Below are 27,716 nucleotides of genomic sequence, written 5' to 3'. Positions count from 1 at the left end.
TGCCTGAACCAGGGCCTTGGAAGCCCACAGATCTCTTTCTGGCGGACACCGCTCTTGCTGGGCATCCCCGTTAATTCGCTGGAACATAGCAAAGATTCTTTCCTCTCTGTTGGCTTTACTACTTCGGGATTTTAAAACTACTCCTTTTCAGGTTTGCTCAGAAAGGGATATATTTACCACAGAGCTGGGGCAGCTTTCTGCCCACGCCCTCCCGATCTCTCAACCTGAGCTCTTCTACACTATGGGAAGCCCTGGGTGTGCCTTCTAAATCACTCTTATTCAGCCCAGATAACTCGATATGTAATACACCCTGCATTTAAGGCATTGGGCTCACCCCATTAAAGCACCATAAATTTGAAGGCCGATGAACGGTTATCATGTAACCAGCAGCAATTCACACTGAGGTGATCCACTTCAAAGCCGCCCTTTGTTTTATGTCTTGATGTATGAATCGTGAGATGGCTACCTTGAGTTTCAGGACAAATGGAAATGTAGTGGAAATTATTTTTAAAAACACCACCACTCACCACAATGTGTGTGTTTTCTCAAAATTTTGCCTCTAACTCTAGGCTTTTCGAGTTCCTTTTGATATTCTGCTGAGACGATTTGGAACAAAATGGAAAACTCTCAGTGGCAACCGGTTCTTTCTTACAAACACATGCAGAGAGACTTTACTCCCTTTAAGGGTGTCATAATCAATGTCACTATTGTATATGGTGTATTGTATATGGCAGGCAGTCCAAGTGACATCTCACTGGCAGAGAGGAGACTCGGCTGGCTCCTGGGGAGTGGATGGCTTTTAACACCAAAATTCTTGGCTCTGTTGGGGGAAGGGGGGAACCAGAACTGGACAGAAGGTCCAGACCCTCCACAGGGGGTGTAAGCCAAGTGGGTCAGAGGCACTGGAAAACCAGTCCCTCTCCTCCTACTCCAACCAAATCCTAAATGGTCCAGGTGCCCCAATCCCCCAGGCCAAGCCCACCCTCTTAGGGCTAAAAGGGAGGGACTGTGCAGAATGGGATGGAAGGGAAGCTACAGACTAGGGCATCAGAAAATGAGGGTAGCTATGTAGATGGGCCTGGGTAGGTCCTAGTCAAGGCTCCTGCACGCAGCCCCAGTGAAGAGGGAGCTGGGCACTATTTCTTGGTTTGTACATTATATCTCAGATGGTTTCCCAGAATTTATTTTATCCCAGTAAGTACCCATCACATTCCTGGTCTTGGCTGGCCTCGACTGGGCCAGGATCAGGCTGCAATCCACCTAAGAAACAAACTTCCCTTCCACCCCACCCCAAAACAGACCAAGTTGCCCACCACTGCCTGTGTTCAGCGGGTGCCCACTCCCGGTCAGGTGAAAGGAGAGACACAATCCCCCCCTTGCATCTGCCCTGTGCAATTTGTCGACTCAGTAGTTTGCAAACACTAAACCTCGCCCAAGAAAGCCCCACACAAAGCGTTCAGGGCCCTTGTAAAGACCAGAGCAGGCAGCCATAAGCCTTTGAAGTGACCTTTGGCTCACTCGGCAATAACTCACCCCTTAATGAACACCCAACGGAAGCGCTTCGGAGAGATCCCGGCCTGGTAGGGCTTCTAACATCGCTCCTAAGCTTCAGCTTTCCAGCCAACCCCAGACCCAGGGGTCCCCCTCCGCTGGGCCAGCCCCAGAGACTGAGCAGAGGAGGCACGAAATACCTTGGCCTTCGGACCGGGCTGGCGAGCCCCAAAGCCGCTTTATATGATGTATTCACGTGGGCGGACGTCAACTTTCGCCACTTGGTTATTTTTTTATTTGGAAAAAATTCTTTCAAATTAGGAGCTTCCCCTCAGAAGAAGGGCTAAGCTGGGAGGCCACCCAGGGCTGAGATTCCCCCCTGCCTGTAGCTAGATTTTATTTTCCCATCTGCGGAGGAACAGGGTAAGTTTGTTCTTGGGCGTTCCGGGGTGTACGGTGTGCTCTGCACTGTGGACGCAGGAGGCTTGGGAAGGGGAAAAGAAAGAAGGACCCCCCCCTCAGTGGCCAAAGTTGGGCTGCCCAGAACCCCCACTGTCTTCTCCCGTGCCCCAGCCCATACACCACCCACAACCCACCACCCAACAGGGGCCCAACCAACTTTAGCCTCCTGCTTGCCCAGAATCACAGGCTTTACCAGGCTGGCTCTGGGCCCCCAGCTCAAGTACCCTTTCCACAGCCAGAAACTGGGGGAGCAGGAGGGAACCCTGTCTGAGAGCTGTCAAGGAAGACCTGGTTCCTGGCAGACCTGGCCCTATACCCCATTCCCCACCAATACCCTGGGGAAAAGTCTTTTGGATGGGGAGCCTTGGTGTGGATTATTGAAATTTTCGGGGAAGTTATAAGTGAGTGCTCCATGGGGCCAAATGAAATGCTGCTCGCAGTAATTGGATTCAGCTGACTGAGTTGGCAGGCTTGCAGCTCCAAGGCAGCGAGGGAAGAAAAATGTCCAGCGACTCTTAAGTTCTGATGGAGCCAAGCGCAGGCAATTGACAAAACAACTTTACTGCTCTCCTTTGATAGCAAAGCCCCTGGAAGTCGGTCCCTCTCCTGCTGGGGCCCCGTCCTGACCTAGGCTATGGGAGTGCTCCATGCTTTCTGGGTCCCTTCCCCACAGAGGCCCAGTCTGGCCCGGCCCGATGATGGCGTTCCCAGGAGCACTGAACCGCTCACTCGGATTCATGGAGCTGCTCTCTCAGGCTTTGGCCCTGGGGAAAGACCCAGGATGAATTGCTCTGTCCTCCCACATCCAGGAGCCACAGGACACAGTAAACAAAAGGATGGATGGGATGTGGGAACCAAACTATGATTTAGCTTTCATTTCGAGTTCTTTGGGGAGAAGGACCCAGAAGCCCTAAACCTTTTCTTTGCCACTATCACAGTCAAAACCCGGATTAGTGAGGAGGCATGTGGAGGAGTCTCCCAAACTCTGTTGGGTAGTTTGGGGGTTCTCTTGAATCTGGGGGAGAAGCTTGAGAAGCAAACATTTTAACTTCACAAGAAAAATATATTAAGCCAACAGCAAGAGATAAAGGCATGTATATGTGGAGTTAGCTCCCAGAACAATGCAGGGAGCTGGCTGGCCACAGAGTTTATTTTAAATACGTATAAATCAACCTGCCTGCACCCAGCCAGGCAGCCCAAGACATGGAATTAATATGACGCTCTATCTTACTTTGGCAGTGACAGTGTAAAAAAAAGTTTTTTTTAATTCATTTCATTTTTCAGCCCATTCTCATAACCATGCTTTTACCCCCAAAATAGTTCCTCCAGCACCCAGCCCCCTCACCGACCCTCTACTCAAACTGCCACCTCCCCCCTACAATGCTACCAGCCACCCTCCAAGCCTGGCAAGGTAGTGTGTCCTCCTAACCTTTGGGTAGGCAGGGAGCATCCCCACAAAGCGCACCTCCTCAGATTAATCACCGTCCTGAGTGTATATGTAGAAGTGTATCTAGGTCTACGCCGGCTGCCTCACCAATTGGCAATAATCAAGATCACAGATTACACAAAATAAATCATATTTAGTATCCCGCTCAGGGCAGCAAGCAGCCCTGTGCCCAAAGATTTCCATTTTGTCATGCAATTGCTTACCTGGATCCCAATTTATCATAAACCTGGTGTCCTCGGCCTCAGAGTGGGCGCCAGTTGGGGGCAGAGCTAGCCTTCCCCCTTTGTCTGCAGACAACACTGTCCCAACCCTGGTCTTGCGCACTCGAAGATGCGGCCATATACCCGAGCACACAGAATTCCCGGTAGAACGGAACCAGGCTGAGGTTCAACTACCAATAAACGCAGGAGGAACGAGTTCGTAGTCCCCGAGCTGGCTTTGCCTGCGCTGCACGCCCGTCGGTCCACCCGCCCGCCTGTCCGCTCCCGGGCCCAGAGCGGCGGCCACCCGCGCCCCCACCCACTCCTGGGCTCCTGCCCAGCCCTCCCAGGCCCCCCAGAGCTCGGTGTTTGTTTTGCTTTCGGAATGTGGCCCTTTCTGGATTTGAAGAGAGCCCCGGAAACCCCCTCATAGTCGGGAAATACAGACGCTGCCTTCAAAAGCGAGCACATTTGTTCACGTGACCCCGAGGGAAGATTGTACTGATTGAGGCTGAAACTTTCACGCCATCCAGCCCCAGAGCGCAGCCAGGCCTGGGGACTGGGAGGAGGGGCAGGAGGCGTGGGATTTCGGCCCCTTCCCAGGGTAGACAGGGGTGGGTATGGGGCCGTAGGAAACCCCCTATCCCGCAGCTCTGGAGCAACCTCGACCCAGCCTGATAGCTGGCCAGTGGTATGGGGGCTCTAAGAGTCTCTCCCTCCCCACGACCTTTGACCCTGGCCCAGCCTTCCACCAGGCTGGTCCCAGGATTGGAAATTTTAGAGACTGCCTCTCTTACAGGCGTCTCCGGAGGCGGCTGTGGAGCATCAGAAGCCCGGGGTTTTCTTAGCTCCCCGGCGGCGCCCAGAACCCCGCATCCGCAAGCACCCAAGCAAGGCGCATCCTCGGTGGACGCACCGCTCTTCCCTTCCCCGTGCGAGGCAATAACGTTGTGGCACAGCGCGCGCTTCGGCTCTAAGGTGAGAGCCTCCAGCTCACAGGCAAGGCTGGTCACCCCGGGGACCACCCTTTTTCACCACCATCACCACCACCGCTTGGGGCCTTGGCTCCTTCCGCGGACGCAACCGATGACCCGCCACTTCTAGAGCCATAAATTCAGGCGCATAAGCGAAGGTCTGAGCCTGGGAGGGTTCTCCCCTCACTGCGTCTGCCTCATTCCACCCGGTTCCTGCGCCGCCTGGAGCCGCCGAGGCCCGGAGCCGCAGTTTGCCGTGACCTGTGCGCCTCCAGATCTAGGCAGGGCCCAATGGATCCCGCAGGCCCCTCGACAGCCAGGCCGCGGCTTCCGGCTTCCCGCGGCACCTCCAAGAAGGCGAGGGGGGTCTGCGGAATCAGTCCTGGCTGGCCTTATCTGGGCGAAGAGGGCGCTTCTGTTTTAGAAATAGTAAATTAGGACAGGTTTCCAGCACTCTCTGGTCAGGTGGAATTAACGTAACAATTCTGCATGTGGAAGAAGAGTTAAAAGCTCCCAGCCAGAGCGAGCAGCCGGCATCCAGCTCCTGGCTTGCGGTGAGCCCCAAAGGCACTTCCCCAGCTCTGCCCGCACCCCGAATCCCGCACTCTGTCGGGGTGTCCACCCCATCCCCGAAGTTTCGCTCTCATAGCCAGCTCTGCTTCTCAGCGGCATCGGGCATGGAGCAGATGCCCTGGTGCTACTTGCAAGGTCTCGGACAGGTGAAGGCGAATGTGCCAGGCAGCCGCAGAAGAGCCAGGGAGAAGAGGGTAAGGTCCTCCGCATCCCCACTCAAGAGGCACGGGAAAGTCCCAGAGAGCAGGTCGCAGGCTCGAGCCCCTAGACCTGTCAGCGAGCCTTTCCTTTTGTTCACCTGGCCGGGCCTGGCTGGATGACCACGCTGGGTGCCTCTTGGAGCCGGACCGTGGGTGCCCTCAGTCCACCCTCACCCGGAGGACCCCGCCCCCTAGCCTCCCGCCAGGGGCCGAGCAGACGGCCCGCAGCAAGTGTTAATCTCCAGCCAAAGAGGGGGGCCGCTTTGCGGGAATTTGTCTCCAGGAAAGGATCTAAGCCTTCTTCAATCGGAGCATATGTTCATAGAGCAATAAACCGGAAAGATTTACAGTCCTCGCCCGGCCCCCAACAGCCTCGCACCCTTTCAGGAATTACTTACGATGATTTATCACACCAACCCGGGCAATTGTCACACTGATAAAATAGCCCAGGCCGGTGCCCGCCAAGCCCGGGCCTTGGGAGGCTGTTGGCTGCCGGGCTGCCAGCGGGGCTGGGGATGATTTTTGTGGGTTCCTCTCTGGGCCCACCAGGGGCTGTCGAGGTGGGTTGGAGTGGGTGGGGTTGGGGTGGGAAGGGAGCCAATTCTCATTGAGAAAAAACGCAAGCAGCTCAGAGAAAGCGCCCAGAATCTGTGCCAGAATCACTTGCAAAGCATATAAACATTTGTCATCTTTGAATAATTGAATTAATGTGTTATTGTTTGAATGTATAATTCATAACGGAGGAAACTTTGTCTCTGTCCTGACGGGGAAATATACACACACCAAAAAGAAATCAAAACACACACAATCCCAAAACAACCACCACACGCAGCCAGCCCCCACTTTGCCGATGTCATCCTCAAAGCCAACTAGAGGGAAGAAGGCGAATAGAGACTCTCCTTCCTGGCATCAGGGTCGGTCTGGAGTTGAGAGCTGGAGGAGGAGAATGCCGGCTGCTACCCCCAGCTCAGGCCTCCGGCTAGCTGGGGTGGGGTGAGGTGGAGGGGAGCGGAGTGTTTCCTGACACCTTGCATCCCCGCATCTCCTTGGAGTGCTGGAGAAGAAAGGCTGAAACCCGAGCCTTCCGAAGACATAGCCCTTGCATCTTACCCTGGCCTTTCCCCCATATCCCTTCCCTGAGGCTTCCCCTCACCCTAGGGTCACCCACTTGGGCGGCAGGGACTTCTCCCTCCCTTTATTTTAGACCACCTCCCAAAATTAAAAATACAAAATTCGAGAGGACAGGGGAAAATTCCTTGCTAGGGTGACAGAAGCAGAGCTTGGGTGGAGAGGGAGGGGTGTGGGAGAAGCAACTCGGAAATCATTATCAGTTGGTTAAAACCTGCCTGGGGTAAAATTTCAACTCGATTTTATAGCCTTCTATTATGACGCAAAGAAAAATTTACGACCCTCGCTTGAAAAGAGGGCCGGGGCTTTTTCTCACCGGTTTAAGAATAGGCGGCAGATGCCGTGACAGCGACCATTGTTCCCGGTAGACACAGGCGACCGGGCAACCTCGGCCCGCGTGCGCCAGGCGCGTCCCCCAGCCGGGCGGGCTTTTACTACTCCTGCCGTCTCTAGCTGCCCGCGCGCACCCTCGCCCCTTGCCCCCTACACACCCTCATACACACCCTCTCTCTCGCGCTCGCGCTCTCTCTCTCTCTCTCTCTCTCTCTCTCTCTCTCTCTCTCTCTCTCACACACACACACACACACACGCGCACTCGGCCGCTCTCAGTAATTTTTCATAAGTGCAAAGCTTTGCTGAACCAAAGGTCACCATCCAAGCCACTAACAACTTCTCGGCGGCGCGCGGTTCCAAATCAGGAAGCAACTATTCCAAATCAGGGAACTATTTGTCAGCGGCCCTGACAGCTAAGTTCATTAAGTATTTAAATCAGAAGAAATAAAAGTCGCCAAAATATTTACCTGCCGGCCGCGCTCCCGCGCCCGCCTCTGGGGGCCGAGGGTGGAGGGCTGGGGGCGCAGCGCGGCCCCCCTCGGCGGGTGATATTCTTGGGATCCCTGCACTTTCCAAGTCGGAGAGAGCCCTTTGCGTGGCAGATTAATGACGACTCCGTGTTTCTTAAGGGACGTGCTGAATTAATTATTTCGCCAATCACGTGGTCGGGACTTGTAGAAATCTATTCTTATCATCTTCCTCGCACTTTGAAAATTCTCCGGGTTATGAAAGGCCCTCCCCCGGCTGCCGGCGAGCCCCGGCCGCCCAGCCCGGCGCGGGGGGCAGGGAGGGCTCCCCAACATGGCGGGCGGGCGGGCAGGCGCGCGGGAAGCGCCGTCTGCTGAGGGTCCCGATTTATTGTACTGTACTCCGGCGGGCTTGGCTATGGACTCGCTTCCTCCTCATCCCTGCCCGCGATTCAATACACACAACCGTATTGATGTATTGGTGGGCACAGGAGGAGCCATTAACCAGAAGACCGGCAGAGGACAATCATAAAATGTGTCTGAATATTTAAACTTCTGTCTGCGCACTTATAAATACACATGTCCACGCGTCTGAGGCGAGCCCTTCCATATATTAAGGACACATGTCTGATTTTATGCATTCTGCTCATTTCCTGTTGCGAACACTCCCCCCCTCCCCAATCTATTTTGGGACTCCTGTCTTGGCCCCCTCTTCAGGGCGAGACCAAGACGTGAAAAAGCGCTCGTGAAAAAAAAAATAGCGCAAGCCACTTTTTACGGTGGGGACTGTTTATTGTCGTCTGGAGGGCGGAGGGAGCGCTAGGGGGAGGCGGGGCAGGTGCTGGATACCCCCGTGGGGCTGAATTGCACAGGAGAAGCAGAAGGAGCCCAACACTGGAGGCCAGGGAGGTCAGACCCGAGCAGCCACCGGCCAGCCCAAGCTTGGCCCAGAACCCAGCACCAGACACTCTCTGGGTTGGGAGGCAGGGAGGTTTCTCACCCACCACATCACAAAGAGAGACTGAGGGGGTCTGGGGCTGACCAGGGCCATGCAGACAGCCAACCTGGAGCCTCCTTTTAGCAGGAGAAGTTACTTATTTTCCTTTCAAAAAATAATGCCCACTGCTCTGCAGCCTGAATCCAGCCTCAGGCTTCTCAATACTCACAAAGTATGATGGCCAAATTGGGAGTGTGTAGGTATGGAGGAGGGCGAAATGGTTGAATTGCTAAGCCTTACACAGCTTAACCTTTACACACCAGGCATATCACAGAAAATAATAAAATAGTTCATATTAGATGTTAGCTTTTAGAAGACTTAATGAAGAATGCTTCTGTGGAGGCACCAAACAGGAGGGAGATTTCACTACACCTTTTATTATTTCAAATATAGATCAATGAATTACATCAAAACTACAGGCAACAATTAGTATAAATAATACTTTAATCAGTGGCAGCAGAACATTGGTCAATTCTATTTAAAAAAAAGCATCCTGTGTGAACAGACACCATGGGGCTGACTGACAAAGTCATCTCCCAACAAAAGGCTGCAATGGACAAAGTGAGATGGGAATCTGAGGAGCAATGTCCTCAGCAAACACTTTTCTCCCCCCAGTCACGACCCCAACACAGCATTTTAAAAAAACTCAAAACAAACACTTCTGGCTCATATTTAGGGGAACAAACTGGAAACAAATAAAAGCAAATGGGCACTGAGCCTTTCTACATCTAGCTTTCTCCAGAGCACGTTCCCAGATGGAAACTCACTTCCTTTCCTGCCCTAGGTAGTTGGGGGTGGGTGTGCTTCTTCCCTGCCCAATTCCTGTGGGCCCAAATGGACGCTGGGGTCTGACTGGGACCTCAGGGTGGAGGGCTGTCCTCTGGGCCATCCAGGCTCCATTAACATTTCAAAAGACAATCCCGGGAAGCTGAGAAGGAGAACTGAGACTTATAAACAAAGAAGTTGTTTCTCCGATTAAGTTACTTTCCAAAGTGGTGGGGCTCTGTTTGACAAGGAGCTTGGGTTTTCTTCATCAAAATATGCCTCTTGGCTTTCCTCAGGGGCAGGGGTGAAGGCAGTTAAGTACTTTTGGCATTTGGTCTGAAGCTGGGGTGAGTAACCTGAACTTCTGGGAAGGGAGGAAATCTATATAATAATCTTTATAATATATACGTAGTTGGATGATGTGAAAATATATACTCTCCCCACCCCAAGCAGAAGGTTCAATATATTCACAGCTTTGGGTTTTAGGGGGAAATCTGAGCAACTTTCCAACTTGCCTAAGGATATCGGCTCTTTTCAAATGCTGCATCCAAAGACTGCTCTCCATGTTAGAGGGGGGAAAAAAAGAAGAGAAGGGTAGTTAGAGTCCAAAAGGTTAAGGGTTTAGAGGTCAGTCCTCCCGGCTGTAATACAGCTAATCGAATAGAAAATTTGTCCTCTGGATGAACCTGATTCTGTAATTTAGCCGAACTTCAGTAAAATACCTTTTCAGCTTCTCAACGTGAGGGCGTCAGAAAAAAGACGTCTTGACTATGTATGAACTCTGTGCTTTTTGTAATAGAAACAATGATGTGAATAATGCAAGAATATCCATCTTTAATATCCCGACGTGGCGATATTCAAGTATTGCCATGTGCAAGTCTGAGAGCCAGGCTCACCCCAAGGAGGAACAAAGAGCTGTCCCCAGGGTCTAATACAAAAGACCAAGGCTTGGAAGATACTTTAGAGAAGTGGAATTTCAGCCTAGGGACTCCAGTGAATACCTGCTCTCAGCTCTCAGGAGACACCGAACCAAAGAACACCCCTGCAAAGAAAGTCTTTTTCCCTCCTATACTTAAAATGTATTTTAAAAATTACCTCTGAAACCTTCTAAAGTGTTCTGGGGCACTGAAAAATAGCCCCAATTCTGAGTCTCCCTTTCAAGCTCACTCTTTCTCCCTCCCCGCTTTTGTCACTTTTCAGTAGCTGCAACCAGGGGTTTCTTTTTGGAGCCCAAGGCTTTGGGGTTTAAACTTCTGAAGCCTTGCTTCATTTGAGTTTATGAACTCTGGCCATTACCTTTGACTCTTTCCCCTTATCCTTAAGGGTCAACATTTTAGAAAAGTGAACTTTGAACTCTTCCCAGGCAAGTCATTAGAAAAATGACTAAAGAAATCTCTCCTGTTGTTTGAGAGAGATTGGTTTTAAACTACTATTCTGAAGGCAAGAGAAAGGGCCTTTTACAAATTTTCTTTCTAATTGCTGTGTTGAGAAAAACTTCCTTAGATTTATTTAAAAAATTAAAACTTAGGGGGAAAACCCTAAGACCAACTTTTCTGGACTTCTAGACTCAGTTTTTCTCTCATTTTTTAAAGCAAGACATCCTTACCTTCCCACTTGCTCCCCACTGTACATGTCCTCTCCCATACAGGCCATCCACCAATTCCTACAAAATAGTGTTATATGGGGGATTTGGGGGCATTTGGAATCCAGTTGGAACAGAAAATTCAGTCATTATCTAATGACCCAGAACACAGAGGTTTTGTTTTCTTTCCCCAGAAGGAAAATGTTGGACCATTTGTTTCTTTCTTTCTTTCCCTTTCCTTTAATCACCCAGAACTGGTTGTAAGCACAGTACTGAAAAAAGCACATGTGGAAATATTTTCAGGAACTCAACTTTGAGTGGATCCTTTGCTTCCCTCTAGAAGGGTTAAGGGCCCCCTACACACATTTCCGGGGAGTGGGAGGGGGTGGAGTTCAAAATGCCATTTACAGTCAGAAGTAAGTCCACACATCTCATTCTGCTCCCTGAAACTCAGCCCCCTTCACCATGTTACTTTTTTGGCAATAAGATGTCAGTTATTTCTGTACCCCATTCCCCAACAAATAAATATTTAAGCAGATATAATCTAAACATAAAATAACCCGTTTCCACTTGCTTCTTAGACTCATTTCTTTGGGCATGGGGCCACTGGGAGCTAAAAAAAAATTTTTTTCACAACAGAAATTATACAGACAACCCAGAAAGTTCAGAAATCCTGGCCCAGCTCTCCTGCTTCCACTGAAAGCATCTAGCACAGGGGTGGCCAAACTTCTGCCTCAACTCCCCCACATTATCAAACCCCAAAGATCCCTGGAGGGGTGGGGTGGGGGAGGACGTTCAAATTCACACTGGGATAAAGCATTCAACCTTTGTTTGCAAATTCAAAATCCAACAGTGGAGATTTTCGTGAGTTTAATGACTGGCCAAGGTTTTCTGTTCTCAGTAGTTCCTGCCATTCAGTAATATACTTAGAATCCTGCCCCCTTCCCACCCCTATCCCTGCTCCAGGGAGAGGGCTGCCCTCGGGCAGGATGCTAACCTAGTCCGAGGGCGGCCTGCAGGTCCCAGGTCCACCCCACAGTACCTTAGTGCCCAGGGAGGTGACAGCAGGCCCGGCCTGCCCCCGCAGCTTCGGCTCAGCCAGGAGCGCAGGGAGGAATGGGCCCAGGGTCCCCACTTCTATAAGGTCGTCAGGTCCGTGTGGTGGTCCTTGGCCAGCGGCTGCAAATGCTGGCCTGGGGCAGCTGAGGAGGAGCAGGAGGAGGAAGACGACGACGAGGACCTGCCTTTGGTGTTGGGCAGCTTATGGTCTTTTTTCCACTTCATCCTCCGGTTCTGGAACCAGATCTTGATCTGGCGCTCGGACAGACACAGGGTGTGGGCAATTTCAATCCGACGGCGCCGCGTTAGATACCTGTTAAAATGAAATTCCTTTTCCAGTTCTAGGACTTGCTGCCGGGTGTAGGCCGTCCGGGACCGCTTGGGCTCCCCGCCGGTGTAGTTGGGATTCACTGCGAGACAAAACAGACCGCACGGTCAGGTCAGCGCCCGGCCACCAGTTAGGCCCCTGGCCACTGCCGTTCACTTCCTGGCGCGCCCTGAGGCCCGGGCCCTCCCCGCGCGCTCCCCGGCCTGCTCTCTTTCTCCCTCCCGCCCTCTCTCCCTGGCGCACACGTTCACTCGCATCCACCCCCTCGCAACCACCGCTCCTCTCAGAGCGCAGGCGGGATCCCCAAACGTGCTCCCCTCTCCCCGGCCCGCCGCCAGCTGCAGAATAACCAGGCATTTCGGAAATCCCCTTTCCTCCACCGTGTTCCCTCCGCTCAGAGCATGGAGTCCTCCCCAAGCCCACCCCCATCTCCACCCCCTTTTGCGCCCACAGCCAAGCAGCCACCACATGGTCCCAGCCTGCTCCCTCAGCTATAAAAATTTATGGAGAGAGTAATTGCGGCGCCCATTGAAGCCCCACTCGCACTCCCTCGCGGGGCCCAGGCCGCCGGGCTGGGGTGGAGACTGAGAGGTCCTGGGCCCGTGCCTTACCCGAATTCACGTGCACCTTCTTCATCCACGGGTAGACCACGGCCGGCTGCTTGAGGGCCGTCCCGGGGGGCGGCTGCTTGGGGCCGCCTGGCTGACTGCAGGCCCGGGAGCCGGGCAGGGGCGCGGGCGGGGGCGCCGGGGGCGCAGGGCACGGCTCTCCCGGGGCACCGTAGTGGCCGCCGGGGCCGCTGGGTTCTTGCCCGTGACCCCGCGTGGGCAGCGCCGAGCCAGGCCCGGGGCCGCCGCCTCCGAAGGTCTGTTCACCGAAGTCGGGCCGTGGGTAGAGCCCCGGGGGCTGGAAGTCGGCCCCCTGAGCGCCGCCGCCGTAGTAGTCGGCTCCCTGCTCCCCTAGGTAGCCGCCCTGCAAATATTCCTCACACGGAGGGAACTTGGGGTCCACATACTTGGAGTTCACCATATACGAACTCATGGCCATTAATTTCACAAGGTAGAAAATACTAATTTTTCTCGTGTTGTCTTTTTTCTCCTTCCATAGGGCCCTCCTACTTGCTGTCAACTGAATAAAGTTGGCGGCCATGTGACCAGGCCAGCCAATAGCGAGGGAGTGAGTTTATCACCGGGTTGGTGAGCATCTCATAATTTTCACAAATTTAACTAAATAACATACGTGTAATCAAGTGACTCTCCGTGGCACATTTGAGGGCCCACACCAGATGTTAATGTGGTTCTAATCCCAGCACCCTCATTCCCCACAGGCAATCCCAGCTTTTGTCTGCCACTGACTTTGCTAACCCCCAGTGCCCTCTCCACTCACCCCACCTGAAAACATCCCCCTAGTATGGTACAGATCAAGGGGGGATGAATCTCCATATCTGTCAGGGTGCGTGGCACCAAAAGGTGGGTGGGTGAGGTGGCTTCTGAGTTGGGTAGAGAACAGCAGGCTAGGCAGGGCTCCCGCCTGCCTAGCCTGCCTAGCCCGCCCAGCCCGCCCAGCCCGCCCAGCCCGCGGGAACGGGGACTCTGCTATACAAAGGCCGAATTCTGGCTTTGTCTCCATCAGGGTCACCCAAAAGTTACCACAATCTGGCTGGCCTGAATCAAATTAGGCAATGAGTAACCACCAAGCTTTCTGCAAGTGCCCAGGCCGGGGTGTTTCTAGCCAAAGCCGGGGCCTTGCGGGTATGACAAGAAGCCCGTGATGCTCCTGCCAGGCAGCTGAAGGATGGGCTAGGAAGGTGGCGGGGGCACCCCCACATGACCCAAATGGACCCAACATTCCTCCTTCCCAGCTCCCCCATCTTCCCACATGGCAGGAACAGACCAGTGAGCCCCCTCCATTGGGCACCCTCCAACCCTATGTCCCTGGAAGGCAGAGCTGGGGCTGGGGCTATCTGGACTCCCACCTCACTCCCCAGTCCCCCCAAACCTAACCCTTTGGCCCTTCATTCATGCAACCAATTAGGGGTTTTCACAGAGGCTTCTGTTTACAGATGAGGGGCTTCTCCAGTAAAAGTCTGCTCTATATCACTGGGCTCAGTCGATCCTCCTGGAGTCCAACGTAATAAAACAGAAAGAGGCGACTGACCCACTGCTGCCTCTGGCCACCACTTCTGACTCTGGCTATTTCGGAGAAAAGTGAAGTTTTTGCATCGACCATATATTCCCCTAGAATCGAATCTGTGACTATGTGGATACCACACAAATTCGGTTCTACAGGGTATATATAGACAACGTTACTACCTCCAGGTTCCACCCAGAGCAAGTACCCAGACCGTTGCCAGCCCCAGCCTCTTCCTCGGAGCCGCCACCGGCCCGACGCAGCCACCCTCACTTTCAGAGATGGTTCAGGTAGCCTGCAGCGCTTGGTGGCAATTTGCAGCAACGAGTTCCCCATCTTTGTACCAGGGTTAGCAAGCAGCCAAGGAGTCAGGACAGTCTTCTTAAGCAAAAAAGAAAAGAACAGAAGAAAAATAATCCATCCCAGAAATGGCGGCTTTATTACCCCCTCTACAGATCCACATAACCCCCACTCCCTTATCAAGTGGTATTTTCCAGAAAGAAGCAAATGCCCTCAGTGGCAGAAGAAAAAGAGGCAAGAGGGACTATCCTCTGCCCATTCTTTTTCCAGTGCTAGGGCAAGCCAGGTTGGGTGATAAAGCTAGTTCTCCAAGAAGTCGCACATTTTACCTTCCTGGGCTCTGAGCCCAGCTGGCCTCTCAGTCCGGCTGCTGCTGCAGACCCCAAGGCAGAAGCTGCTTGCAGGCACCGAGCTGCCCTGGGCTGAGGCTGGAGCACTAATGGTGAAGGGCAGGGCGAGGGGTCATTCGAAATCATTTACAAACATATCACAAAGTTTCATTATTTTCGCTTTGCCGACAACAGCACACGACTACAAAAGTTCACGAATTGTGCCCGCCCCAGTGCCTCAGTGCAGTCTGAGGCTCACCGTTCTTTGGGGGCGCTAAGAGCACTGAGGGCTCCGATGGATTTCAGGGGCAGAGGGATGCCCAGGCTCTAGTGGCGCTTTTGGATCCCTGACCTAGGCTTGCGGTGTTTAAAAATTTTTTTGTTTGTTTTGACTTTACCCTCATGATTCAAAAAATAGCTTTAAGCCTCAAGCTGGGCCTGGTAGGGTGGAGCAGGGTGACTTCCCTCCACCCCCGCAGCCTGAAAAAATTGGCCGGCTTCTTCTACCCTTTACTTTGCACACTCTCTGCACACACCCTCCCTTTGGTTCTAGTGTTTTAGGTATTTTGTAGGGATTTTCTGGGTGCCAATTCTAACAAGAGGCAGCCCCACACCCAATTCCCTTGTCCCAGGGGAGTTCCCCCCAACTTCTAATGACAAATGCTTCCACACACCCGCCTTTCTGGGGACTTGGGCCTAGGCTTTATCCAGACAAATTGGGAGAGCCTGCTGGGCCAGGTGGGGATCCCGGTGAGGGTACACATTTTCATATTTGTTAGACGCTGTGACCTGCATTTCACCTTATTGCTTGACTTGTTCAGACAGGTCAAAGCCAACGAGTTATTGATGAACAAAAGCGTTAAATATTCACCTCTCCACTCAACTGCCCATACAAATGCTTTTGATCTCTCAGGCTTTTTGTGCTGTGTTCAGCTACAGGGTGCTGAATGTGGGTTTGCAAGAGAGGAGCATCCACAGAGCTAAGCACCCAGAGCCAGGGCAGCCGCAGGAAGGGTGCAAGACCAGGGGGTCTTGGGGACACCAGATTTTCCAGCCTGGAGCACAGAGCCCCTTTCACTTAAGCCAGCCTGATTCCTAGAGGGGAACTAGTACTGGGCAGAATCTCCACTTCTTGGGGTGGGTGCAACCCCCAGTGAGTCCATAAGGCTGCCCAGCCTGGAGGGGAGAAACCTGGTCCAGAGCCAAGCCCATCTTCTGCAACCCTAGAGAGAGGACATCCTACCAGAGAGGGAGGGTGCCTGGTTCCTAACACCTTCGCACATTCCATCTCCCATTGAAATAAAATCTCCGTTTTACAGCCAGGGAGGCGCCACTGTTTTTTCCTTGATTTTTTCCCCACCACCATCATCTTAATGAGATAGTCTTCCTGGAGATTTCACAGGCCTCCTCAGAAATGTTCCGGTCTTTTACAGCACATGCAACGCAGAAAGACCCAAACTTCCCAACCTAGGAACCCAAGAATCTCTGTGCCCACCGCACCCCCAACACTCCCCCTCCCCCATGTTTGCCCTCAACGCCAGCCGCTCCAGTGCAGAAATTCTTGAACTGCAGTTACAGAGACTCAGAGGTGAACGAGAAAGGCCATATCCCTACCTCCTTGCTCATCCCGTGTCCCCAGCCCGGAGCCCAAACCGCTGGGGCTAGGGCTGGGGCCGGGGGAGGGGCGAGGAGGGACTTCCACGTGAAGCTCAGAATTCGCAGCCCTTCCCGGAAGCCGGCCAACTCAACACGCCCGCAGCCATAGTGGGTTAAGTTTTTTCTTTCTTCTTTTTATGAAAAACAAGAGAAGGTTGGGCCAGGCTGGACCGGGTTGAGCTGGGTTGGGCTGCGGAGGGGGATCGCACTGCCGTGGTGTTCAGCAGGTTGGTTCGAGCAGAGCGCGATGCTCGCCGCGACTGGTTAATAGGGCGGGCTGCTAATTAGTTGCAAGCTCTTCTCAGCCGCGTTCCCCGCGGCGGAGCTGCACCTGTGCGAGCTAGGGTGGCCTGGGAAGGCCGGGAGTGTCCAGGGAGGCCCACGGAGACAAGGGCGAGAGCCCGCAGCGCGTTCCCTTAGTTAGGTGACTGTAAAACTAGGCCCCAGAAAATCTTTCCAGGAGTCCAACTTAGAGCCTCCACCTCCAAATCGAGCTCCCCTCGCATAGCCGGGGAGGAAGGGCCGCTCTTCCACCCGCCCATTCCTCTGGCGCGGCCCTTCGCCCCCCCCCCCCCAGCTACCCAGTTATCAATACCGCCCCTTCGCTATTCGGAAGAAACGGGAAGGTACTTACAGCCGCGGTGTCTCAGGGTCCTGAACCTGTTGCAATGAAAACGGGGGTCACTTAAATTCCACAAGACAATAAAGCAGAGATAGATGATAACACAGAAAAATGACAAGGCCCAGACACCCCACCAATACCCAGACCTCCCTGCTTCGGGTGCCCGCCCCCGCCCGGGAACTGCGCCAAGTTCTCCGCGGAGCGGGAGACTGCAGTGCTCAAGGGCAGACCCACGGGGTAGGAGAGTATGGTCCCCATCACCTCCCCAACTCCATGCAGCCCTTGGGCAAAACCTTACTGGTTGCTTGACCCGAGTCAGGCTGTCTATAACAGGGTTTCCCCAGTGGGAAAACGGGAAGCGAGGAGAAAACGGGCCTTTGTGTTTTTCCTTCTGCACAGTCGGCGGGGTGGGCGCAGGTTCACTGGGGAGGGGGCAGCTCCTGCATCTGTCCCCTGCCCCAGCTCCCCCGTCTGTCTCGCGCTGGGAGCAATTCAGCACCCTTTTCCAGTTTCAGATTGGTTTCAAATTCCCCAGCGCCATTTAGCGCCCCCCAGAAATGTCTTCTCCTTCCCATAGAAGGACCAGGCATGGCTGGGACTTGCCTTCCCACTTGTGCTCTAATTCAAAACAAAGAGCAATTTCCAAGGGAAATGAGGACCCAAATGAGAACCAAGGAAGAGGAAAATCGATGGGCTTAAAGGTAAATGACAATGCTTTAGATTGTTATCCAGCTCTATGGATATGACATCATTTAGTCAGCATTTTTGCTGGAAAACACAAAGCAATCTTACAAAGCAGCGGTCCTCACAGGGGCTGGTGTCCAGCCTTAAGTTGTTAGTCTCCTCTAGTTTTATTCTGGGATGGCAGTCTTCCCTCTGAGAAATCTCAAAGGCAGAGCCATCTCCACCCTTATCCTTTCTCCCTCCCCCCAGACTACCAGTTTTATTCCACTTCTGAAGCAGATGCTCCTTTATGGGCAGGAGAGAGTCAGTAATTCCCTCTAGTGAGGTGGGAGCCCTCAGTTGCTTCCTTTCTATGGCCAGAAGGGAGGGGAGAAAACCGGAATTCCCATTCTATTTGTTAATTTAGGTTTAGGCTAAAATTAAAATTAATTTCCATGGGACTTCTCCCACATCAGATGGAAAAGATGGGGCAGAGAAATCCCCCACCCCTGGAGAAAGTCCTGGAAAAAGTAATAAGTGACTTACTGATTTTCTCGCCTAGTGGGCAGGGGAGCTGGGAGCAGAACTGTCTCCTTCTGAGCCCGGTGCTAGCTGGAGCCTCTCACTTTCCTATTGCTGATCCAGGAACCAAGCATCTGCACTTGTATGCTCTTAACCTAATTTATGGTGGGAATTATATTTTGGCTTGTCAACTCTCAAGCCATAAAACAAAGTTTATTGGAATCACGTGCTCGTAAATAGCCACTCAGGTCCCATCTCTTCAGAACCATAAATAACCTTCGGCTTTAAACTTTTATTCACTAAATAAAGGTTCACTGCAATGGTTCCCTCACATTTAAATAGTTCCAAATATCTAGGATGCAAGGGGGGTCATATTCATATCAATACCCTGGGCTTTTCAAATAGCATCTTTTCAGGGATGTCTGTTTAAATTTGGAGATAGTGTTATTTGGAAAAGGCTGGTTGGTGGGCATGTCTTATGATTCTTTGGCTGCATTCGCTGTGAGTACCATCAACTCCTTTATTTCAATCATTTTCTAGCTCTAGATGTGGTATATAAAAAGGAAAGTCAAAGGCCACTTCTTTCTTGCTTATAGCAGAAGTTATTTGAGATTTTGTTCTAGCTTTAATAAGAAAGGGGTGGTTAGGGAGAGGTTGGGTGGGTTTGGGGGTGGGGTGGGGGTGGCAGCTGGAGTTAACACTTGGCTCTGTATTGTTGTGAATGGGCTCAGTGAAAGTTGAAGGTAGCCACATGCCTAGAGGTTTCTATAATTTGCTTAGATCTGGAAGGGAAGCCTTTGCAAGTGGCCAAACTGCTTAAAACAGCAAGACTTCAGGTTTGGTAAAGTGAGAAAGTGGAGAATAGCCCCATCGGAATCTTTGGCAACTGAAACTCTAAAGGTTATAAAACAATAAAACAGCCATGGTGTGAAGGGGACAGGGTGTGAGGAAGCAAATGAGACTCTCAAGGAACTCAAGCCCAGGAAGTCAGATGTCCCCACTCCCACAGTGCCCCCAACCACGGGGCTCGGGCTTGGGGGTCCAAACCTGGGTGGGATCCTATCTTCCTCCCCCCCTTGCCCCTCCAACCTCACACTACCACTCCGCCGCCCCAAGGGAGAGCCTAAGAAAGAAGGAGGCAGCATGCTCTCCTGCTGAGAAAGCCAAGAAGAGGAGCTTGCTCCTGCACGCTGCTGCACCGAGAATGTGACACTCTATGCTTGGAGGAGGTGGGTGTAGGAAAGATGCCCCCAGCTCCCACCAAAGAGAGTAAATAAAAAGAGAACTGACCCCCAGCATCCTTCCACAGCCTGCCAGAACTGCCACCAAACACTGTGAAACCTGTGTGATTTTGACCATTCCGATTAAAAGAATGGCTGTTCTGTGTAGATTTGTAGAGCACGCACATATATATGATTTCTAAATCAAATTCAGTTGCAAAAGTTCTCATCAGCAAGTCCCATCAAGCCCATGAAAGGGATTCCCCTCTACAAAGATCTCTTTGCATCCTAATTTCCACCCATTCTCCATGCATTTCTAAACCCATTTCCTGATTCACTTTCACCGGGTAGAAAGCAGAGGGCTATTAGCCCCGACTGTATGGTGTCTATTTCTCCTCCTTTCCCACCCCCACTAGCAACTTAGGAGGATCTTTTTCCTCTACAGTTGGTAGCATCTGTTTTTAAAATATTTTGGGTAAAGATCAACCCCTTTAAAAAATGTTTTCTGATTCTATTAGCACTAGGTGAGCAGTTTCAAAATAGCCCCTGTTAATTCACTGTGAAAAATTTTTTGGAAGTTTGAGGGGATAAGAAAAGCTTTATTTTTCCTTAAGTTAATAAAACAGAATTAAAGGATGAATGACATTCTAGGCAATTGTGATGAGCTTTTTATGGGGGAAGGGTAAGGAGAAGACCAGGCTGAGGAGGTGGTGTTTGAAACAATGTCTAGCACCTGATCGCAGCCCAATAGATATTTTTTTGAACAAATGGTGATGAAGGATGGTGACTGGGACTTTTGTTTGCAGTCTTCACTTGGCTTACGTAAGAAGAATAAAATTACAAAGCCTACTGTGTATACTTAGATGATAACAGGAAACTAACTAGCTACACTTAGAGAAAAGGAGGAAAGAAAAGAAGCATTGAGGAAGACAGCTTCAGTTACTTTCTAATATTAGGACAGACAGGCAACATGCTTATGGAGAGAGTGTCCATCTTCCTCCAATCTTCCCTCGACCCCTGCCCCCAGTGTTGGGCTTCTGTGGATGAATGAGAAAGCGGAGATGGGGGAGAGCAAATTCTGTCTAGTAGGAGGCTGAGCAGCAGACTGGTGTGGGCCCATTTGTTGGGGTTTTCCCAAGGTTTTTCAGCAGTGCTGGTGGTGATGGAAGAAGAGGTGGGGGAGAAGAGGTGGAAGCCTTCTTCAAAACCTGTAAGGAATTGGTTTCTGGGTAAAGTGAGACTCTGGGCACTGTTCTTCCCTATTTGGCTGGAAAGATTCAGTTCTGGGAATTCCTCCAGGAGAGCTCCCATGATGTGGTGTCCCCAGTAGGATTCTTCCAACCCAAATGCCAGAGTAGCTCCCAGGAAGGAGGAGAGAGTGAAGGGGCCCTGAGAGGCAACAGCTGCACTCCAAACATAATGAGGTGCTCTGCTCACCCTAAGGGCCCTTGCTATGTGGCCTAGGAAAGAATATTCTGATCTTGACTTTTAAGAGGACTTTTGCCCAGAGGCAGTGTTGAACTCTCCCCTTAAACTAAGAGTCTGAACCACCAGGGGAGGTGGAGATGGGACTTTGGATGAGCCCCCTAGACAGGGGGCAGATAAAGGAAGGAGACTGCCAAGCCTGGCACTTATGTACACAGGCAGCGGGTAGAGCCAGAGAAGGGTAGAACAGGGAGTCCCAAGCAGGAGGGAAATATAATCCCATATTCCTGGCACTGTACTCTATCCCCAAAAGAAGAATACTTCTCCTGCTATCCCCACCCCTACCCCCTACAGTGGGGTCTGCTCATTGGAGCTCTGCTTTGGTGTCCTCTGGGAAGGAAAGGTGACCCCAGAGGGAACAACTCCAGTAGTGGGAGATGGAATCCAAAAGAACAGGCCCTGGGGCAGGCTCTCTGATGGTGGGGCCAGAAGCTGGGAAAAGCTTCAGTGGTCTCCAAGAAAAGCAGGGTCTGGGGTGGCCATCTAAGTCCTTTGAGAACCAAGAATAGAGGTTAGAAGGCACAGGAGACAGGGGTGACTGGGGGGCTGCAGTATTGCCTGAGTTCATGGTTCAAACTCTGCCTGACATGAGTGATAGCAGAAGAGACTATGTATGTTTTGACAGAAAATTTGACTTAGGTGAACACCTAGTTAAGCCAAGAGGAGCAGCTGGGCTGAGGACTGCAGAGGCCCTCCCAGGAAAAGTCTACAGGCAGAAGTCATGGAAGCCAGGGATGACGGAGTGGAACCTGGTTGCAGAGGGTGTGTGCACATGTGTGGGTTGTAGCCTGAAATATATTTATATAATTCTTTTTAAAAGATAAGCACCTCAAAAAATGGAAGAGCTGATGGAAACTGGGGTGGGGGGAATAAGCCTCTTAACAACACACCTTGACATCACTGTGGCCCAAGCTGGGCACTGTGGCTCAGTCATGGCCCTGGAGCCCAGAACTTGGAACACAAGCAGATTAAGGGGGAGTGGGCCTCCTTTGCTGTTGCCCACTGGCCTTTTCCTTTTCCATCCTGTCCCAGCTTTCGAGACACTGAAAAGAGGGTACTCACCCTGGGGCTGTAAAAGAGGGTACTTGGAAGCCTAGTGAGTGTGAGTGATAGGTGAAGGTGACTCCAGGACGTGGACAGTGGGGCCTGCTCTCTGGTAAAGCCTGAACCTTTGGTAGGAGTCACAGATGTGCCACTGCAGGTGTGAGGCCTCCCGTATCTGACATCTACCCACTGAAGAGCTAGGGGGACTTCCCTCCTGGTATGGTTCTGAAGTCCACCTGAAGACAGGTACCAGACACTGAGACTCAAAGAAGGAGGGCCTGTGAGGCCCATTGCAGCAATAGGAAAAGATCCCAGATCCATGTTCTCCTGCGTCTGCCACTCCCTGTGTGACCAAGCCTAGGCCTGTATTCTCTGTACAATTCAAGGATTAGGTGAGTGAACCAAGTCTCTTTCAGCTCTAAAAGTCTAGGCCTGATTACTGAGCAGAACAGGAATACTGATAATAAGGAACACCTATTGAATTCTTGTTATTCAATACATGATCAAAACAGGTATTGAATGTTTGGCTTGTGCCCAAACACTTTTAAGTGCTTTATCAGTGAATTAATGTATGTAAAGCAGTTAGAATAGTGCTTGACACATATTAGTGTTATGTAAGTAAAAATCCTCATAACAATCCTTGAAGGTACTCTTATTATCCCTACTTTCCAAATGAGGAAACAAGCTCAGAGAGTCTGCCTTTCTTTCCTAAGGTCACACAGCAGGTAAGTGGTAAAGATTTGAACCAAGGCAGTCTGAACCCAGAACCTACTTACCTCTGAAAAAAAATCTCCAAGTAAGCAAGGGATCAATGTCCCCTTCCCTATATGGGCAATTACTCGGCCTACCGGGTTGTGACATTAGAAAACCTAATTAAGCAGGTAGCCCCTGGAAGTATGGGGGATGCTGAGTGATAGATAGAATTTGGCCCCTGGAGACCACAGAAGAAGCAGGAGAGATCCTTAACCACTTATCAAACATAACCACACATCCTAATTGCCATGGTGGAAAATGTTCACAAACTGCAGGTTCTGGACGTTGAAGTCAGGCAATGAGACTCAGGAACCCACATTGTGAACAAGAGATTTGAATGCAGGCCTTCATTAAGAATCATTGCTCATTAAGAATCCTAACGCAGGAAAAAGAGGGAGACAAAAGACTGTTGCCAGGGATCAATGGAGAATCAGCAGAGTTGGATCAGAGCCAGTTGTTGAAGTTGGGTGTCACCATTGGTGCAAGAAAAGTCCCTTGGAGCCCACCAAAGGCCTGAAATGGGCACAATGGTGAAAGAAGAGTGTGTGGATGGTGTGGAAAAAGGGAGAGATGGGTATTTGCACGGTCAGTGGGATTTGCCCTGGCTCTCAGAGCCCAAAGGGAGGCCCGAGGGAGACCCGGTGCCAGGCCTGTTCTAGGTGAGCCAGGGAGAGGCCTGTCAGCCTGCTGCTGGAGGCACTGAACGTTTGGCTTTTCAAGGTTGCCCCGCCCGTTCTAGGTACCAGGGACAGCTGGAAGGGAAAGTAGCATGAACGGCAGCCGAACATGAGGGGGCTGGTTAGGACCTTGCGGACTGGGCGCGGCTTGCCCCACCACCGGATCGTAGCTCTTTTCCTGCTCTTAGGAGTCCAGCGCGCGGAAATCGCGCCCCCTCCGGGAAGGCGGAGGAAGTGAGGTGGCCTGCCACCCCGGAACCTGCCTTCAGGCTCCCAGGCCTCAGGGCTGCCTCTGCTGCCTGTCTTAGGAAGCCGCCCCTGGGGAGTGGGCGCAGCATCGTTAACTCTCCTCGGAGGCGGAAAACACTTTGAGAGCAGAGGTGGAGGGCGGGGAGAGGGAGGGAGGGGCGAGGTCACGTGTCCTCCCATCCCTCCGCCCGCTCGCGCCCGGGGCATCTCCCGCGCCTCCGCGCACGAGACACTTGTCCTACAGCGCCTCCTCCTGGACAAGGAGCCAGCAAGCCGGGCAGGGGGACTGCGTCAGCCCTGGAAACCCGGGGCCGGGGCTTCTCCGCGCCGGTGGAGGTCTTCTAGCACCAGAGGCTGTGAGTTGCTCCTGCAGTGTCCCCTGGGGCGGCCAGAAGGAGTCGAAAGGGCTCTGAGACTACCACTCACACTCCTCACTCCCAGCATTGACAACAGGCTCGCGGCCCAGAAGCGTGCATCCCCCATTAGGCGAGCCCAGGCGGAAAAACCCTCCAGTTTGTCCGTTTATTTATTTATTACTTGTTTGACCGCTCTCCGCTGAGCCACTGGCTCCCACAGAGCCCTCCAACGTGCTGCGCTGGCGTAACAAGATACAAGAATGGTCCAGCTGAAGGATTGGCCTGAAGTTTGGCGGTCTGAACAGCCGCCAGGAGGAAAGGACTTTTCCCAAAGCAGAAGCACCAGGCTGAAAAAAAAAATCTATACACTTCCCCAAGGATTATATATATATTTATATATATATATATATATATATATAATTTTCTTTTAAGGTGTTAAAAAGATATGTATGTGTATTTTAACACCTCGAAAGATTTGGTTTCTTTTCGGCCACTAGCTTGTATTTGCAGAGTGTTTCTAAAGTACAGCTTTAAATTGGGGTGGGGTGGTGAGTCAAGATGATTGAAAATAACGTAGTCAAGGGCAAGATGTTTAGCTATATTTAGATTGAAGGCTGGAATAAAGGAAAGATGAGCGAATCCTAAGGGAGGGAGGAGTGGAGAGATCGGGTTATATCTTCCACCTCCGAGTCCACTCGCCCCCTCCCCCCACTCGTGCTTTGCTGGTTGGATCCCCAGGCTGGGCTATTTCATTGCACATGCGCCGGACACCGAGCAATCGTGCAAGGAAGGCGCTTCAGAGTCCTGAGCTGTGCGGGAGGCGTGCGCAGTGCTGGGCGGTGTGCGGCACCGAGCACTGCTTCAGCGCCTACCTGCAGAGGAGCTTGGAAGCCCCATCTTAGGAAGGAAACATACTTTTTTTTTTTTTTTTCACAGGAAAACCTTCGTTAAAAGCCTCAACTGTCCTTTTCTGGTTTGCAAGCCCTGTTCTACCGAACCAACAAAATCGCCATGTTGCCAGTGAACCCTCTGCAGGTTGTCGTTCAGATCAGCAATTTCATTTCTAGTGCACGGCTTCTCCTAAGTCGTTAATCGAGGCGGGGTGGGGGTGGGGGGGAACCGCCCTACGTTCAGAGGGCACACCTTCTCCCTCATTCTGCACAACTATAAAGTCTAAGGGACCAGTTCCTAGAAAGAGGGTATCTATTCACATCAATTCCGGAAAAGTGGCCCTAAATTGGACTTACATCGGAATTCCGAGTTTTTGGTGGCTTCTCCCCAGCTTCCGGTGCCCCCGCGTGCCCTACCCGGCGGCCGCACTGCGGCAAGGCAGTAAATACCTCTAACAGCTGCCTGCCAGCCCAGAGTGAAATACTGTCTTTGTTCCGATTTCCCCTGCTTCTCGAGCTCAGAAAACAGAATTCTGGCGAAATATATTTATTTGGAGAAGCATTTGACAGGAAAATACATTTGGTTTTAAGCCCTGGTTCTTGGCCACATTTATAACAACGAGCTTCACTCTTTCCTGGTCCTCCTGGAAAGCGCAAGCCCAGCTCACTGCCTGACCGTTGATACTAAGGCCCGGACGTGCCATCGACTCCCTTTATCTATAAACAGATAGAGGTTCTGCCCAAGGACGCTGAGAGTTAGGCTTCCCGGCTTGTGTGCTCTTGGGGTCCAAGTGTTATTTCGTTTAATTTTTTATTGGGTTAACAGGGACAGAGGGGGCATTTCCGGAAGTGGCAAAAGCGTTAACTAGTCTCCTCGTGGGCTAAGTGGTCTGAGTTCAAATGTGATTTGCAGATTATTTATTCCTTTACATGCAATTGATCATTTAGTTCCAGTAAGATCTTAATGCTACCAAAGGACTTACAAAGAGCCCTTTAGTCCTCCATATCTGCTGGTGACTTCACCCTCTGCAGCATAATCGGACCTGCAGCCTGACCAGGTTCCTAGTTAGTTGAGGGCGCGCTCAGTCACGGAACCCAGGGAAAAGGGGTCGAAGATCTAAGTACTAGGGTTTGGCCATCTTGGCCACAACTCATCCCCACCCCCACTCCGTTTGCAGCCCACCTAGGGGCTTCTTAGTCTCTGGAGCTTCCAGGGGAGGGCCTGGGAGCTCCTGACCAGGGGCCTGCTTTTCAGTAGGTGATGCTCTTTTACCAATATAAAACAAAAATCTTAGCAGCCATTGTACCATAGTAGAGAAATAGTTACAAAATACAGACACTCCAAATTTAAAAATCACTCAGAGGTTCTTCTTTGTGAGTAATCATAGTGATCCACGACAATTCTGCAGATGTCAACTGGCCATACACAAATCGTGGCCCTCCATTTTGAACAGAGCATGATTGCATCGTTAATTACTAAAAATACTTTCCTACAAAGATGTCATTTATTTTGTTCAAAAATGCTTTTACAACCAAGATAGTTACACTGAAATATTTGGGAGAACATTAATTTAGGGTTTGCTGCTGGGTGCTTGAAAAAACGATACTATGCCATGCGCAGGTCAACACCATGCGCAATGCGGCAGATTGTCCAAGGTTTTAATATTTCACAACATGCCCACAAGGGAATAGGCAATAGGATTTGAGAACTGAATCCTCAAGTGCTGTTCAAAATCAGTGGAAGAAAATCAGTGGAAGAAAAAAGCAGTTTTTTTTTTCTGCAAAGAATTTTTTGACTTATAGATAATATTACAGTTCAGTAATTTTGAAGTAGAGTTGGAAAGGTTGCTATATAATACTTATTTGTAGGCACACACACACACACACACACACACACAAAACCCACAACACCACGACAGTGCATTTAGAGAGCAAAATATCTACTCTTTTCCTACGCTGGCAAATAAGAAACACACACTATGTTTGAATTTAGACATGCTTCGCATTTCTGAAATGTCTATTGATTTTTCCCAAAGACCTGCATCAGATTTTCTAATACTATTACCTCCTAAAACATGCATCCATTTTGTGGCATAAAATAATCCAAATTCACCTGCCAGATTATTAGATGTAGGAAGAACCTTTCTTGAGTTGTTACAAAAATTATCTAAGAACTAGAGAAACAGTTAATATTTAAAATTCCATCTCATGCACAAGGCCCAATAAAACATAAACCCTAGAAATTAGCATCACTCATCAAAGCCTAGATTAACTAACCAAGTACATCCTGGATACACAGAATCCACCCCATCCCTCCCCCCCCCCAAAAAAACACCTGTTAGCCTCTCAGGTACCGCTGACCACAGACAAACCGCAAAGACTGCTCTATACTACAGAGTGCTTTTAATGACTCCCAGCAAAGCTGAGACGTCCAAGAACCATCTACACACCTCCCGGGGTGGGGAATGAGGGGCTCTGGATCTAAGGAGTGGGTCCCGTCTGCCGCTATCCACCTCTCGGAATCGAAGAGGAAATAGGGCTTCCTTTCGACTTTTGAGCTCAGCCGGACCCCACCCGGGGCCCCAGGGGACAAGCCGGCTCAGAGATGGAGTGATTTGGAAGGAGGGGGCGCAGACAGCCACTCCCAGGTCCTGGGGAAGGGTAAAGGGTCGGGCGGGGCTCATCGAGCTGCCCAAATGGGTGGGCGCCTCGAGCTCCTCGGTGGCGGCCTTTGGGGCGCGCGGAGGGGACGACTCTTACCCGGAGGCTGCCGAGCTGGAGGTGGCTGTTGGCCGGAGCGGCTGCTGTAATCCG

General features: G+C 51.4%; 2 protein-coding genes across 4 annotated transcripts in view; both read right to left on the bottom strand.

Annotated features, from left to right (window-relative positions):
• HOXD3 (homeobox D3) overlaps positions 1–11,713 on the bottom strand; it is a 25,150-nt gene extending 13,437 nt beyond the window's left edge. For 2 of the 3 annotated variants that reach the window (XR_010380619.1, XM_064484924.1), the window contains exon 1: positions 11,662–11,713. The gene's annotated coding sequence lies outside the window, so the exon portion shown is untranslated. Of the gene's footprint in view, positions 1–3,603; positions 3,857–11,661 lie in introns of those variants that run through there. The other variant, XM_064484925.1, reaches the window with a different exon arrangement.
• On the bottom strand, positions 8,630–27,716 carry HOXD4 (homeobox D4). The gene is made up of 4 exons (XM_031451702.2): positions 27,663–27,716; positions 17,056–17,081; positions 12,618–14,872; positions 8,630–12,088 (listed from the first exon to the last, which is right to left on the bottom strand). Exons 3-4 carry the CDS (start codon positions 13,153–13,155, stop codon positions 11,757–11,759), a joined length of 870 nt encoding a protein of 289 aa, XP_031307562.1. The 5' UTR covers positions 13,156–14,872; positions 17,056–17,081; positions 27,663–27,716; the 3' UTR covers positions 8,630–11,756.

Source organism: Camelus dromedarius, chromosome 4 (assembly GCF_036321535.1).
Source record: "Camelus dromedarius isolate mCamDro1 chromosome 4, mCamDro1.pat, whole genome shotgun sequence".
Taxonomy (NCBI): domain Eukaryota; kingdom Metazoa; phylum Chordata; class Mammalia; order Artiodactyla; family Camelidae; genus Camelus; species Camelus dromedarius.
This window is presented reverse-complemented; position numbering and strand designations above follow the sequence as displayed.